The sequence below is a fragment of the Plodia interpunctella genome, chromosome 7, assembly GCF_027563975.2.
Source record: "Plodia interpunctella isolate USDA-ARS_2022_Savannah chromosome 7, ilPloInte3.2, whole genome shotgun sequence".
NCBI classification, from domain to species: domain Eukaryota; kingdom Metazoa; phylum Arthropoda; class Insecta; order Lepidoptera; family Pyralidae; genus Plodia; species Plodia interpunctella.
This window is the reverse complement of record NC_071300.1, coordinates 2,431,321-2,447,548: the sequence shown is the minus strand read 5'-3', so window position 1 is coordinate 2,447,548 and position 16,228 is coordinate 2,431,321. Positions and strand designations below refer to the sequence as shown.

The 16,228-nt window shown below is 34.0% G+C and overlaps 1 protein-coding gene across 2 annotated transcripts in view; it reads left to right on the top strand.

Moving 5' to 3' along the window:
- Positions 1-14,127, top strand: part of LOC128671462 (cyclic GMP-AMP phosphodiesterase SMPDL3A-like) — a 40,427-nt gene extending 26,300 nt beyond the window's left edge. Inside the window, exons 3-11 of one of the 2 annotated variants that reach the window (XM_053747917.1) lie at positions 529-597; positions 762-921; positions 1,085-1,287; positions 1,696-1,853; positions 9,108-9,273; positions 9,778-9,887; positions 10,448-10,635; positions 11,406-11,513; positions 11,928-14,127. In XM_053747917.1, the coding sequence (XP_053603892.1) occupies positions 529-597; positions 762-921; positions 1,085-1,287; positions 1,696-1,853; positions 9,108-9,273; positions 9,778-9,887; positions 10,448-10,635; positions 11,406-11,513; positions 11,928-12,069 (1,304 nt within the window). In that variant the 3' untranslated portion in view covers positions 12,070-14,127. Of the gene's footprint in view, positions 1-528; positions 602-761; positions 922-1,084; positions 1,288-1,695; positions 1,854-9,107; positions 9,274-9,777; positions 9,888-10,447; positions 10,636-11,405; positions 11,514-11,927 lie in introns of both variants that reach the window. The other variant, XM_053747918.1, reaches the window with a different exon arrangement.
- Positions 14,128-16,228: the final 2,101 nt, after the last annotated feature.

Genomic DNA, 16,228 nt, shown 5'->3' with positions numbered 1-16,228 from the left:
ATCTGCAACCTGTCTATTACCCAGCAGTGGGTACTGCTGGGTAATAGATAATATCCTCCCGTCCACGACAACCTTCTGTTCTAGTGGCGTGTGGTGGCGCCCTAAAATAGTACCACTTAGTATCCTCCCATGGCCACATAGCCTTTAAGACATCCCAGCCCCGAAAGCAACCGGAAATATGCGGAGTTGAGAGAAAAATAAAGCTGTTTTTCTTGGAATGAATGAATTCTTAGGGTGAGTTGCACCGTTAAATTTGTCATTAACTTTAACATGCGAAAAAAAACGCAAAGTACTCCATTTTGTCTAACAGTCAAAGTCGACATCAAATTTGACGGTACAACTCAACCTTAGAGTCGGGTACACCAGTCAACTTTGACATTAACTTTAACCTACGCGGTGCCGCTTAGATAAAATGGCGTACTTTGCGGTGTTCTTCGCTTTTGTGGTTGAAATTAACGACAAAGTTGACTGGGTGCAATCCAACCTTTTTGTTCACCATAAAAATAATAAATTTAATCTTTGTTGCAGGATACTTCTGGCACATCACAGACTTCCACTATGACCCGCTGTACACGTCGCAGGGCGACACTAGAAGACGTAGGTACAAAGCAAGTTGATAGTATAGACTTAAGTTAAATTATATTGTCTCTCAACGTAGAAAATAAAAGGCTAGCCTACGAGCAAAGACGTGAAGTGAAACCAACAATCTATATTTCACTGTAAGAGCCCAGAGAAAAAATTGCAATTTATTTTTTGGACAGATTGTCGCAGAGCAGATGAGCGAGGCAGTTCCGGCCACCACCGCGCCCTGGGCCGGTTCGGTGACTACTCGTGTGACTCCTCGTTGGAGCTCATCGAGTCTGCCGCACGGTACATGCGCACGCGCCACTCTGAAAATGTTGAGTTCGTGCTCTGGACTGGGTATGTCGAGTAATTGATTGTTAGCTACACTAATATTGTATATATGAAAACCGGTCAACTTTAGTGCCGGCTATTGCAGCAATCGTGTTTCAATTTAGATTGTCCAAGAGTTATGACATTAGTGGGATAGTTTTTATGAAACTCATCACATCTACCTTCACAGGGATATCATAGCGGCTCGTTACACGGGCAATGAGGACGATAAGTACCAGGCGATCAGAAACATGACAGAGCTGTTAAGTAGAACCTTCAGTTCTCACTTCGTGTTCCCAGTGCTGGGTCATCTAGACCCCGCACCTTCGGTGCAGTTGACCAATCTGTGGATGCACTGGCTACCGCTGGAGGCATTACAGACCTTTCAAAATGGTAAGGAATCTCGAACGTTTTAAAGTTAAATACTAAATCGATCCATGTTCTGATTAATTAAGGTTAAATTTTCTATGCATATTGACTCGAATAATTATAAAATTACTTTGAATCGATTTAAGAAGGTTTTTTATAACATTATTAATAAATACTTCGGTCGGTCTTCACAAATCAATACAAATTTGTTGATAATATCTTAGCTTTAATAACAGATACATATAAATATAAATTTTAATCATAATTAAATTGTAATTAATCTAAGCAAAGGTTATTACATATTGAAGATCAATAAGAGCTAATTTATGATAATAATATAAGGTAGGCAAATTTTCAAGACTTTTCCAGACCTTCAAAAAGTATTTGTTATCTATAGGTAAAATGTTCAATAGAATATGTTTTCTGTCTCAGGTGGCTACTACACTATAGAACAGTCGTATAGCAAGTTAAGGATAGTGGCATTGAACACAAACTTGTTCAACATTAGGGAGTCTAACAGTGTGCAAGCGAGTCGCCAATGGGAGTGGCTTGACGCAGTTTTAGAGAAGGCTACAACGAATAAAGAAATGGTAAGTATTTTACTTCAAGTGTTGCTTTTGTTTATTTGTAAATTGATATCCATAATTATATTATCATCTTACTTAACATCAAACCTCACTGAAGGGCCGCTACATGTTGAATTTATATCCAGCGCAAAGGCAAACGCAAGTCTACCAAATAATCGGGCTAAGAGCTGTGAATTTTCACAAGCTTTCGTTTAGTTTTCCCGATGTTTGCTTGTCTGTCTGCAATCAAATATTGCAAGTTAGATTTCTCCTACTTCCTACAGAGTCCTACAGAGTTGAAGTTTCCCACGTCGCGTCAGCTTCCATACAATGCATTATTATGATAAGCATAACCTGATGGTGCAGTCTGTATCGGCTCAACGGGGAAACTCCTCAACGGTTTACAACACGGATATGGATGTTTTCTCATAAGGATTATGATTTAAATAATTTATCTAAGAAGCATATCTCGTCCGTAAAATTATCAGAATTATTATTACCTTTTTTTAGTAAATTGAAATGTATTAAACTTATCCATATTAGATAATTTATTTTACAACCAAATGTTAATTACAAAGACTTATCAATCACAAGAATAAACAAGTCAACTGCAACGTGCACACAACGAAATAAAGGAGTACAAAAAAAAAACATTCAAGCAATCCATCGGCTTAACTGAGTCTTTATAAAGGTACCTGTCTATTGGACTTTCTTTCTTTTCGAGTGTTTTAAATGCTAAATATGTCAGATCTTATTCAAGTCTATTAAATCCATTTGACATGATATTACTTTGTCTATTTCTATAGACACACAATACAAAATCCGTGACGTCACAACACATTACTGTCATACAAGCTCCATATTAAATTTCATTTTTTAACATAAGATAAAAGTAACTGATTTGACTAGTTGGAGAATAGCCAATTGGTTAGATTGGATGTCAACAAGCACCTTGTCTACTCGTATATTGGATTTTATAGTACTATATGTATATGTAACTGAACTAAAGTAGGTAAGTATATTAATTTTACACAGTCTTTTCAGTCTGTTCGCTAAAATGTTAAACAATTATTTGAGTTATACCATTTTTATCGTTTCCCTATAAAAAAACCACAGTATAAATTTTATTAGAACTTTAAATTTATTTGATTGTAGCTTACAATCACCACAGCCGATAGACTTTTCCCTTCCTCCTTTTTGTGATGACTTTTCTATATCTCCCTGTTGAGAGCAAAGCCGGAGAGACAAACCCAAGAAAAGCCGAAATGATGAGATGTGTGCTAATAGTTTGATAACTAAGTGGAGGGAAAAAAGTAGGAAAGCGAACTTTGGGCTCCGCTCAATGGTGGTGGAAGAATCCGGGAAAACGCTAAGATGAGACAGAGAGAGAGAGAGAGAGCGAGAGAGAGATTTAATCAAATTTACGACATTATCTTCTTGTTATTGTAAACATTTGTCAGCGAAAAGTTGTGATTGGTCGTATCTCTGCTTGTTGTTTTTGTTCTTCTACTGGATATCTGTAAATTTTCTAAAAAAAAGAAAAATAAAAGAAATTCTGAAACAAATTTCCAATCTTAGTCGCCAGACCAAGTGTGCTAGTTAAACTCGCGAGGAACGAATACAACTTAAATGTCATGGCTTCAAGTCCAGTGGACGGAGAGCTTAAAAAGTCTTTCCCTCGCAATTTCGAAGGCGATTAGATTAACGAGTTTCTAATCTGTAATTTATTAGAGGCGGACTTTCCCGACGACCGCAACTTATGAAACTTTAGTAGACTAATATTTTATTCGCCATTTTGTGTACTTTTCTATCGTTAAAGTGGTTACGTAAACATTATTTTCACTCCCGAGGGCAAGAAGATAGGTAAAAAGATTATTATTGTTTTTACTTGACTTCGAAAGTTAACAATGTGGTCTTATTAGAATTGAAATACTACCATGTTCTATCCCTTAGCATAATAATCACGCCTTAATATTTCACCTTTGTACTCGTATGAATATTTTAACCAGATAGATTCGTTACTTATATTTTATATAATGTTTGAATTTCTACTACGGAAGCCAAATGGGCCTAAATTATTTTAACAATTTTGCCATGATGAGATTCGCTACAAATAAACTTTAAACTCTAACGTATAAAGGTTACGAAAGAGAAACTGTTCGTTCAGGCAACTGTTAAACAGACTCATAACTAACGTCATAAGCCGTTATATACATATTATAGATTAGAAACTTGTTATACCGACCTACTATGATATATTATCACAATGTTTTTAAATATGTGTGTATTATGTCGAAGATTGGAACAAAAGTATTAAGATTCTGGCTGGATAAAGCGATGATGGCTGTATGAATTAAGATAAATAAAAAAATATGATCAACTGTCACTGTCAAACTGCCATGTCAAACTGTCGCTTTAAAATGCTTTCGAGTTAATATAAATAACATTACAAAACTAAGCACTAAGCTTGTATCGCTGGGCCGATGGACACATACTTTAAGCTAAAATATGTTTTATTTCTTCGTGTCAATTTTAAATAATATTAAGTGCGATTATGTAGGTAGTGACAAAACTTACTTTAGCTTGAAGTGAGCTTTAACATTTTTATAAATAACGGAGTAAATTGCTAAATATCAGAACAAGAACCGTTGCAAAACATCAATGCACACAAAAAAAAATTTTGGTTTAGTTAAGTCTAGTTGTATTTAATCATAATACAATATCAGCAACACAATTGTTTCACTCGATCAGGCTGTATACACTTTGTATGCCGTATCATTGTTAATCATTACAATACATTACAATAGCCCAGCAATATTTCACTGTTAATGGAAACAGGCCATTGTAAATTGCCATAGTGGAGGCATAAACAGTACGTCTGTTCGTATGGAAATTGGAATATAATGCGGATGTTCTCGAGTTATGTGCCTTTTGAAATTGCATAAAGTAATGAGAAATTAAAGAAGGCATTTGAATTAAAGTTTAAGAGATGGTCAGCTTTAACGTTAACATTAACCTTAACCTACGCTTAAAAACGCAAAGTACGGCATTTGTTGTACATAAGCGGCATGCAGGTTAAAGTCAACGTCCAAGCTGACTGGTGCAACTCATATTTAATATGGATGCATAAAATAGGAAAGCGGATCCTGGGCTCCGCTTAACAGAAGAAGTAACCGTTCAGTCCCGTTCGTCGCCTGTCAAATACTGTCAAATCAAAATCGAATCTTTCATTCAGAAATTAGGCCTTCACAGGCACTTTTTCACGTCATATTCTGAATGAAATGATATTTACTAAAGCTACAAACTACTAGCATTTCGGAACGACCACTGCTGAGAAGAAATGCCGAAAGAAACTCATTCAAACAGTGTTGGTCCCTATTATGCCAGAAGGGCTAACCATTTTTACCATTTACCATTCAATATGATGTGGACACTCATGCTTACATACTATAAAACAAAGTCTGTTCACGATAAACTCAAAAATTACTGCACGGATTTTCATGCGGTTTTCACCAATAGATAGTATGGTTCTTGAGGAAGATTTAGGTGTATAATTTATTATTAATATTGGGTAAAAAACCCAATCGAAGCCGAGACGGGCCCTTAGTTATCCATAATTGAGGAAATGATTACTCTATAACTTGTAAATTTAAAGCTCTATTACAATTAAATTTTTTCTACAATTAAAACACAACAAAAACAAAATTGATATTAACATTTTTAATGAGGTAACAAACACAATAAAAAATCAAAATTTTAATATTCAGAACCGTTCAAAACAATTCGATTTTAGAAAATATTTTAGAAAAAATATTAAATTAAAAATAAAGTCCATCTACCGGCCAACGTTCTGCTTGTGTACTACGCCACCCAACGGAAATAAAATAATTTGATATGGTTAGAACGTACCGTGGAATGAGGCGAGCGGAGGGAATTCCTCATTTTGAAATTACAATGCATTCCTCAGGAATAAATCTTTTGTATAACTGTACAATTTTATTATTAGGTTATTGTATTTTTTAAAATTCTTTTGTCGGCGGACATTTGTTCCCGCTGTGTAATGTTGGATGTCTCTGAAATTCCGTTTTATCTCTCGATACATTGTAATACGTACAATTAATACTTTATTTTCTATAGAACATATAATGCTAGCACTTCCTTTACTTTGTGTTAAAAATAACATTATTTCTTTTTACATTTCGTACATTTAGAAATACTTAGAAGACTTAAAAATCACTTAATTTTTTGAGTCATATAATAAAAGTTTTAATAGACTTGTTTCTGATGGCAAAAACCTCTCTCTTATCTGGTTTTCTTGGTTTCTTCCTTAACCGTTGAGCGTCGGAGCCCAGGGTCTGCTTTGCTAATGTTTCGTCTTCACTATGTGTGGTCGTTGGTATCCCAAGTTATCGGAAAATAGGTACGTTTCGTGACATTCTTGTGAAAGGGAAAATCGTATAGACGAATAAACTGTCACTAAGAAAGAAACCAGTAAAACCCACCAGTAAGAAAGTTTAAGGGATAGAAAGGGCGGAAGGAGTGTATACAATTACGTTGCTTTCAGTACACTTAAAAATAAAATCTGACACTAACACACTTGATAAGAGAGAAAATGTTCAACAAATTAAATGTTTTTTTTATATTATCGTTTTATCTGGTCTCTCTTATCAAGTTTTTCCCGATTTTTTGGCCGCCACAGAGCTTCGGAGTCTATGGTCCACTGTCTTGTCTGGTTAAAGAATATTTTATTCCTTCCAATCAATAAAGCCTTTTTTGCCAAACCCGATGTTCAGGTAAAGATTTTTAAAAATCACAGATTGAATATAATGTTCTTATATCTATGCAAAAAATATATTTTTCTATCATTGCGTGTTTAGTCCTCGTTAGGGTTCCGTGTCATCCTAATTGGAACCCGTGAGTAGTTTTTGATTGGGAGTAATTGGGTTGTTTATGTTGGCTATCATTCATTGTCGAAGGCTTCGGTGATAAATGTGTTTTTACAGGAAAAGTGGGTATTACATTTAATTTGGTTTTGTTTTTATTTGGGACAACTGTTCCAAATGAATTAAATAAAAACATACAGTTATACCAAATAGATATTTGTACTTACAAAACTTGGTTATAAATCTTTATTATTAAAATGGTAAGCCCTTCTGGCATAATAGGGACCAACACTGTTTGAATGAGTTTCTTTCGGCATTTCTTCTCAGCAGTGGTCGTTCCGAAATGCTAGTAGTTTGTAGCTTTGGTAAACATCATTTAATTTAGATTATGACGTGAAAAAGTGCCTGTGAAGGCCTAATTTCTGAATAAATTATTTGATTTTGATTTTGATTTTGATTTTATTAAAAGTAATTATTTACTTAAAACAGTCATTAGTAAAGACTTTGTTTTGTTGTAGGTGTAAATTATGTATTTTGTGTGTAAATTATTTAGTTAGAATGTAGATAGTTTTACCTAAAGCCATGCCTAAAGACTAACTTGATACGAGTATGCGTGGTTTGTCAGTATAAATTTATGTATTTCTATATAAATATCATCATAAAACTCAAGGTTGTTTTAGGTGCTACGGCGAGTGTGGACCACGCTAGTGTGAGTGGTACGAGTGGTACTCTATGCTAGGATATATACAAAAAATATATTAATTTTTTTTTAATTATTAATAATTAATTACATGGCCTGTAAATATTTATGAGGTGATTCTATCTTCTGATTTTGATTTCTTTTATAATTTTAGTACATAATAAACATAACTACTGGTAAATATTGTTTGTTAACGTTTTTGTATTCAAATACCAAGCATAGGAGAAATATATACGTAATAAATAAGCAACTTAAGTATTTGTTTTTGACCATACTTTCAATACATGTGCAAACTGTACACTGTCCCAGATAAATATGAAATCTCTGACAAAGGCAAAATCAGAAATGAAATCACAATCACTCGTCACGGTTTATGGCCAAAAGGTAACAAGTTCGGAAATTCAATTTCGCTCCGGCACGGTATTACAAGGGTAGCGATTAAATCTAATTTATGTTTTTTTTTTGGTTCATTCGAGGACACGATGTCGAATTGGACTTGAATAAATATCCATTTGAATTTTTGCATTTGTTCTAGCGTTTTTTTTTTGCTTGTTTCTCTTCCTGTTTATTGTATGCGTGCGGAGCCCTAAAATCTAAGATCTTGAAGAAGTCTTTAGGCCCGTCTGATGAAAGGAGTGTTAATTAATCGATTTACTATATTTTTGTGTTTAATATATATCAGGAGAAAGCTTTTTGGCTTTATTAGTGGCATAACTACGACATTATATAGTTTCATATAAGTTCCAAGAATGATTACTTTGGATATTTGTATAAAAGTATTTGATTTGAAAATAGCCTGTTACAAAATATAAATATTCATTAATTTGTGCATCAAATATATTTTCTTCATCGTCTTTTCTCAGCTTGTAAAAGTAGCCTAAGTCTCTCTGCAGCTCTTTATCTATCTCCACACCAAAAACCACCTCAATCGAATGCTTTGTTTCGACGCAAAAGAAGGACAAACAAACAAAAACACTTACTTATAATTATTGACTTTGATTGCACGAAAAAACAATCATTACACAATGTCATGTCCAATTAAAATTACTCGACATTCTAGTCTCAGTCATCGCAATGTACACTGAGGTTTTAATCAGCGCCAATTTGAATAAAAATGGGTTACTTCGTTTCGGATTCTGCTGACATGTTATTATTTGTGAATACGTTATTATTTTATCCTAATTGGCAGTAGAATGAAAGGTGCAATATTGGATTTACTAATTAAATTCTGTTAACTGTACTGAGTTTATATGAAAATGGACTTTCAGTTTGTTAATATAAACGTTACGTTCATGTCATGTCATGACAAATGTCGAAAGAAACTCATTTAAAACAGTGTTGGTACACTGTTTTAAATCAGTTTCTTTCGACATTTTATTCTCAGCAGTTTTCGTTAATGCAAATAGTTTATAGATTTGGTAAATATTATTTAATCAATATTAATATTATACAGAGAATAGATTTTTATTTTTGTTTTATTGTTTGTAATGGATAAAGTCACAAACAATTGGGCTGATTTTGACGAAATTTGGCATAGAGATAGGCGAAACCTTCGGGAGTGACATAGGTAACTTTTTTATTATGGTTTTACAGACAGACCTCTAGTTTAAGATATGACGTGAAAAAATGCCTGAGTAAGTCTAATTTTAGAATAAATGCTTTGATTTTGCATTTAATTTTTTTTTTTGCCCCCAGGTGTACATAGTAGGGCATGCAGCACCTGGTTCATACTCCCAATACGGTAGTCCGGGAGATCCCAACGCGAAGTACTTGCGTATGGTGAGACGTTACGCAAAGGTCATTGCTGGCCAGTTCTTCGGCCATCTACATGCTGATACCTTCCGAGTCATATACGATAATGGTAAGTACATTATCAATACATTTAATAAAATTGAAGAAGAGTAATGACATATTACCTAAAGATATAATATAAACTTAAATAAATAAGGCCAAACCACACAGATTGAGTTAGTCCCAAAGTAAGTTTGAGACTTGTGTTCTAGAGATACCGATTCAGTTACTATACTATTTTTACGTATATACATCTAGATAAACATTCAACACCAATGATAAATCTGAAATATATACTTTTCCATTTTGACTCGAGGAGATCGAACCGCCCTCACGTGTAGAAGTCATAATGGCCATTAGGCCATCTGTACCCTAATGGCCATTATGACTCGCACTCGCACGTTTCTGATTGGCATTGTTGAACCACTGTCTATTAATAGAGAACACGATTCAACCATGAGTTGTCTCAGACCCTCGCATAACACAGCATTAGTGTCACGTTAGGGCTTGGAATTGTATAGTGTAAAGTTCTTATATCTGTGGTTAGATGTTTAGACATTTTTTTCTGGTACAGATCGGCCAGTATCATGGGCTATGCTCGCCCCGTCAGTGAGTCCACTTGGTGACAGGGGATCGTCCAACCCTGGCCTTAGACTTTACAAATTTGACACCAATAATGGCAAGGTAAAAGTTTATTTTAAATGTATTTTAAATTAATAATAGTAAGGTCATTGTTGTTTTTGTTCCGTTTTATGCTTATACTGGATGTTGCTTGGGGTTTCGCCCACGTGGGAATTTGATGGTAAAATATAGCCCATAGCAATCTTGGAAAATGTAGCTATCTAATGGTGAAAGAATTTTTAAAATCAGTTCGGTAGTTTCGGAGATTACCCGCCTCAAACATACAAACTCACAAACGCTTTTTATAAAAAATAGTAGAGATTATACAGCATTTCATGCATTGACAATGATAACCAATATGCATTATGATCAATACGTCATTACGCGTTTTGAAATTCAAAATTATCGGTAATTATTCGTAGAGAATCTTGTTTCTAACAAAACGTTATGCAACGCAATCCTAATTTTAAAATAGACATTTTTACCAATCGATTTCTTTTGCGTATAATTTAAGTACTTAAAATGGTATGTAAATACATACTATTTTAAGATTTGTCAGTTACAACGTTATACGTGGGAGGTACATTATCATCGATTATTAAAAAGAAATGTTTTATCTCTAGGTTTTAGATTACACCCAGTACTACTTAGACCTTTCAGCCGCGAATCGCAACACAGGCGTTGCTGAATGGACCGCAGAGTACAACCTCACTCAGTACTACAGCCTACACGAAGTTTCTGCGTATTCACTACACAACCTAGCAGACAAACTGCGGATAGGCGCGCCGCACGAGACCGTAGCGTTTAACAAGTAAGTTGGCATATTAAACTGCCGTCATAAATTAGAAAATATTTATCTGGTACATATAAATAACACTTTCTTTTTTTTATAAACAGTTTGCACAGTTCGTAACTATGGTAGCTAAGTTACGAACTGCCAATAGAATTTCGTTTTTCATAAATTACGAAGACCTGTTAGTTTATCGACCAAGTCGGGCCCGCACTGCGCGACGCGTAAAGCATAAGTATAACACAGCATAGCATAGCACCAGTCAAGTTCTGGCAAGCAAGCGAGAGGGGCACATTTCTTTTTACATTTGCGTTATCAATTTAAAAAAATGTCTCTAAAAATGTCTGAAGCGATGGTGTTGTCATGGTTAAGACGCCTGTGGATCGAAAGGTCCCAGATTTGAATCTGCCTCGTGCCACATGAGTTTGTATACCAATCTGACTCATGTATAGTAGTTTTCACCGACCACCACTTGCTTCCGGTGAAGGAAAACATCGTGAGGAAACCTGCACACTGGTTGATTACTATTAACTTGTGTGTGTAATAAAAATATGTATATGTGCTCCATACATAGTTTTATTTTAAATTCTATAAAATAAGTTGAATTCGTCTATTCTGCCACCGTCATACGGCATCGTTTTTGAGATAAAATTATACAATTTTTGAGCGTATTAGTTATTTATTTTCAAATTACTAAATATTAAATAGATTTTTGCTAAACAAAAGTAAACGATTATCATGTACTTGTTATTATCTTCTTAAATGTTAATGATAATCTCTCCTATGTCCAGATATCTTCGCGCGTATAGTGTAAGACACGAAAGCACAGAGTCCTGCGACGGCGCATGCGCACATCAGCACTTCTGCGCGATCACGTGCCTAGAACAAGTGGCTTACAGGTACCATTTATCATCTATATTGGAAATACGACATGACAGTGAATTCATTTTTTTTTGTAAAACATCTGTTGACAGACCTAAAATGATATTTTATTCAACGACATCGTGCCAGAATCTTCTTGTGGATGTTGTGCGACTAAGACACACATAACCTTGGCAACAATATTATTCCCAAGGACGACGGTAGGCTGGTAGTAAAACCACAGACTAATCTTCAAACATACCTTGGGCTTTGCAACGTCACAGCCTAGAATGCGAATATGAACACAGGAAGAGAAAGCGTGAAAATAATGTCTAAAAATATTTATTTATCAAAACTTTATATAACAACTTTGTACCACTGACTTAAAGCGAAAAGAATTCTTTGCCAGTCAACCTTCGGGAAACTAAGTTAAAACCTAATTTATTTCACAGGCAATGCGTGGAAGCCGCTGCTAGTGCTCTGGCTGCCGCTGGTAAATCCGCTCCGCTTGTCGCTCCTCTCATCACTAAATGCATTGCCGTTACTGTCGCTGTATTAACTGTAAATATTCTATATATAACTACAGTTGTTTAAATGTATCATAAAGTATTGTGCCGAATATTGTAAGAATGTGAACTGAATGGGTCTAAACCCAATTTATAGTTCGTTTCTGAGTGTGAAGGAAAATAGGGCAATGACCTGTCGCTTTTAGTTCGTTATTTGAATTTATATCTGCTGTCACATTTCAACGTAACACGACGTCAAGATAGGAACACCCAAGTTGAGATCCAAGATCCAGATCCGCTGTCCTTATTGATTTTTTCCGCATTTTGAAACGGAGTATAGAAAATCAATGTATACCTAGAAAAATATAATAGAAATCTTAATTGCTTCAATTATTATTATTATGTAATTTTAATAATAATTGTGTATGAGTAATCGCTGCTGGCATTTGTGATATAGCTTGCTACCAAAACGGTGGATTTAAGGAACTGTAACTTTTGTTATATAATAGACAAATGATAATCAATAAAAATGTAAATAGTTGATTAATTTAATAATCAATTTACTCGATTAGTATCAAATATTCAAAATAATAAAATGAAGTAAGATAATTAAGTGTACATTTGAATTTTTTAATAAATACAAATAGTTCATAATTATTCCTTGAGATATGAATATAAAGCTATAGAGTTAGTATTATTTTTAGAAAATAATAGTGACTGTCTTTATGAGTATTTATTCAATAGCTCATAGCTATGAGCAAAATAGGCAAAATGTATGTATTCTGTATTTTTTATTTCGATTTTCTAAAATTATTTTTTTTAAAAATAGTACAGGAGACCGGAGTTACTTTTTCAAGTTTTTATACGAGATAATTTATTGAACAACGTAAAATCTCGTAGGATATTATTGTGATTGAATACAATAAACAGACACAATATGTCATAACAAGAGAGATTTTACCAAAATCAAAAATCCATTATTGTTAAAAACCTCAAAAAAATACATAAAAGTGTTCATGGAATGCGGTGTTTGTTTACCATCAGTTAATCTTCAAACTCAAATAAGTTTGCCTACTAAACTGCCTATAAAAATAATGGACGCGTGGTTCCGTCCTAAAATAAATGCCGCTATAGGAATAATGAATTTGCGAGCTCTGTTTGTCGTAGTCGACTTATACGGAACAGTTTTCATAAATGATTACAGCATAACTTTTTTTAGCTCAGCTTGTTTTTTAGCTCAACCAACTAAACAATACAATAAATTTATCAAAAGGACAAATTAAATTGTATTTTCCGGTCCCATAATAGCACACAACACTTCTACAGAAGAAAATGTGATTTAACTGTAAGGTTATTCAAATATGTATAACTAAAAAATAATTGTAGTTTGTATGTTTGTAAATAGTTTAAATTGTTGTTTTATTTTTGTTGTAAATGAGGAACAACTAGTTGGTAAGAAATAATCGATTGCTTAATTTAATTTGTGTGAGACCAAATACATGTCTGTATGATCGTTCGTGTTATTTGTGTGTAAACATTATTTACGATTTAGTTGATTTAATTTCACTAAGATTATGTAAAATAAAATCCTAACCTTTGGACATGATAGCCTTAAATAATATTTAAGTTCCGTTTTTCTATGTGAGATATAAAACAAAAAGTTATGTAATATGTTTAGTCTTAGGGTGAATTGCACGAGTAAATTTTAACGTTAACTTTTTAACGCCATTTTGACTAAAGTCAACGTCAAACTTAACTATTGCAACTTACCTTTAGTACATTGACTGTTTCGTACTCAATATCAGTAGCAGTAATATCTCAAAAGAAAAAATAGTTAACTACAGATTTTTATTTCATTTCTACGTACGTTTCGGCCTCCAAAACGAGGGCCTATCACGAAACATACAAACACGTATTTTTTTCTTAAATTATACGATTTAAGAAAAAAGTTACTCATCGTGTAAAAAAAAAATACAATACGTGTGGAAGCAATGACGTGTTACGTGTTTTATGTTTCATAGTAGCCTCGCAGTTATGATATGTAAAAAAAAAATATTGTTTCTTTATTTAAAATTGATGTAAAGACTTCTGTATGAGAATCAACTGGATGTTTCAAACGGTTTTTAATAAAGAATGTGTATTGAGATTTATCGTTTTATTTACACGAAAATTCATTTATTAACACTATGGGTGAGTTGCATCAGTCATCTTTGACTTTAACTTTACGCATAAAAACGCATAGTACGCGATTTTATCTTAACAACAACAGTATTGCGCTGGTAGTTAATGTCAAAGTTGAATGGTGCAACTGAATTCGTGTATTTTTATTGGTGTGATGCCCGATGTATATATGGTTCCCGACTTGGAACACGTGCACTGTATATCTTCCCGTGGAACGATCCAATGTGAGAAAAAAATCTTTGATCAACAACATTCCCAAAAAGCGACAAACATCAGGCAAACGTCCGGTCGTAAAATCAATGCCGAAATGCCAGAATGCGGCTAGTATATAGCAGAACATATCTATAAAATATAATACGTTCTTTTTCTTCCTTAATTTTTTCCACTTATTTGGAGTCTACTTCTCTGGAGTCTAATTCGATTTTCCCGTTCTATATATTTAGAAAGATTTATTTATTCATGCAGCAGCGGATAGCTAACCATGTTATTAAAAGATATTTTAAGCTAAAATATATTTTGTCTCTTTCCGCTAATGGCAAATATTATAAAGTGACAAAACAGATTTTAGCTTCAAATACGTTTTAACTTTTTTTAAACGAATAACGGCGTAAATCTTCTATTTGTTTAACATATATCAAAGTACACTGATAGAAAAGAGTAAATAGTTACACTAAATAAAAAAAAAAAATTCAAATCAAATTCAAAATCACCTTCACCTTCACATCATCACTTATTATAAAAATAATTTAAAATATATTATAAATAACATCATTTGCACTTTGGAAGTTGGCAAAACTTAGTAGGTAACACTCGATATGCAGGTTAAAGTTTGGTGCAGCGTGCGGCAATCCATAAGCTTCGGTGTAAGCTGCCGTACACAGTACGTGATGTTGGCGGATCTCAGCGGATTTTCTTGTATGGACGACGCCTAAACATATTTGTGGACATCATACAAAACATGTTGTATTAGACAATTAGGCTGTTTCTTTTATTTTCTTGCGACTGAAGTTTCATAGAGTTGTAATAATTGTCATTTTTTTAAATGGTGGGTTAGTCAACCTTTACCGTAATTTTGACCTGTGCGCTGCTGACATTTAGATAAAATAGCGTACTTTGTGTTTTTCTGCGCAGGTTAAAGTTAATGTCAAAGTTGAGTGGTGCAATCCAATCTAAAAATCTGTCAAAAGCCTAACTAATATTCTAATTGGGAAGGTGTTGTTTAACTGTTTATGATTTATTTACTCAACCAATTTCACACAAAATTATATCTTTAGAAGAAAATAATATTACTGAGAATTCATTAGTGCACCCCACACCATCACAATCATGATCAGGAAAGCTCTGACCTAAATTATTTTACTAACCAATAATGACATTATCATGTAAGGATTTCCCCTTCCAAGAGGTTTATGCCCATTACTGCTAAGTAGAGGCATATTTTTATGCCAGCTCCACACTGTCGGAGTGTTTCCTCCAAACACTTCGCCAAATTCGCTATACATTGCTGGTTTTTCATTGCGGTAAATAAAAGCACTCGTACTAACTATGCAATGTTCACGCATTGGCTTCGACATGTGTCTGAGTTATAATGTTAGTCGAAATTCGCCTCTCTCATCAATTTGCTACTCCAGTATTTTGAGTGTGGCAAAATCACATATCAAATTGCATGTGGCAAACTGAATACAACAATATTTTACAGTATTCGAATGCGGTACATGTTGTTGCAATCTATATATATATATATATAAGAACAAAAGTCCCTTGACAGACCGCATTTGTCACGCATATAATATCATCTTCGACCACATCACGCGAGCACTTTTTGTTTTGCCAATTCTAGGTGATAGCGGCATAGCCAGACATTTGTTCCCTACGTAATTTGCCGGTCTGCACAAGAAGTGGCCATACTATTGTCTGCTATGACTGACTGACTGACTTAGTTTATGTAATTTTTTGGACGCCAATAAATGCAGAGAATCAGAAGGCCATAAATATAGAATCGAATAACAGGTACAGTATGGAACAAACAGGCAAGCATGACGTTAAGCCGTGTTATTTCCTGCAGA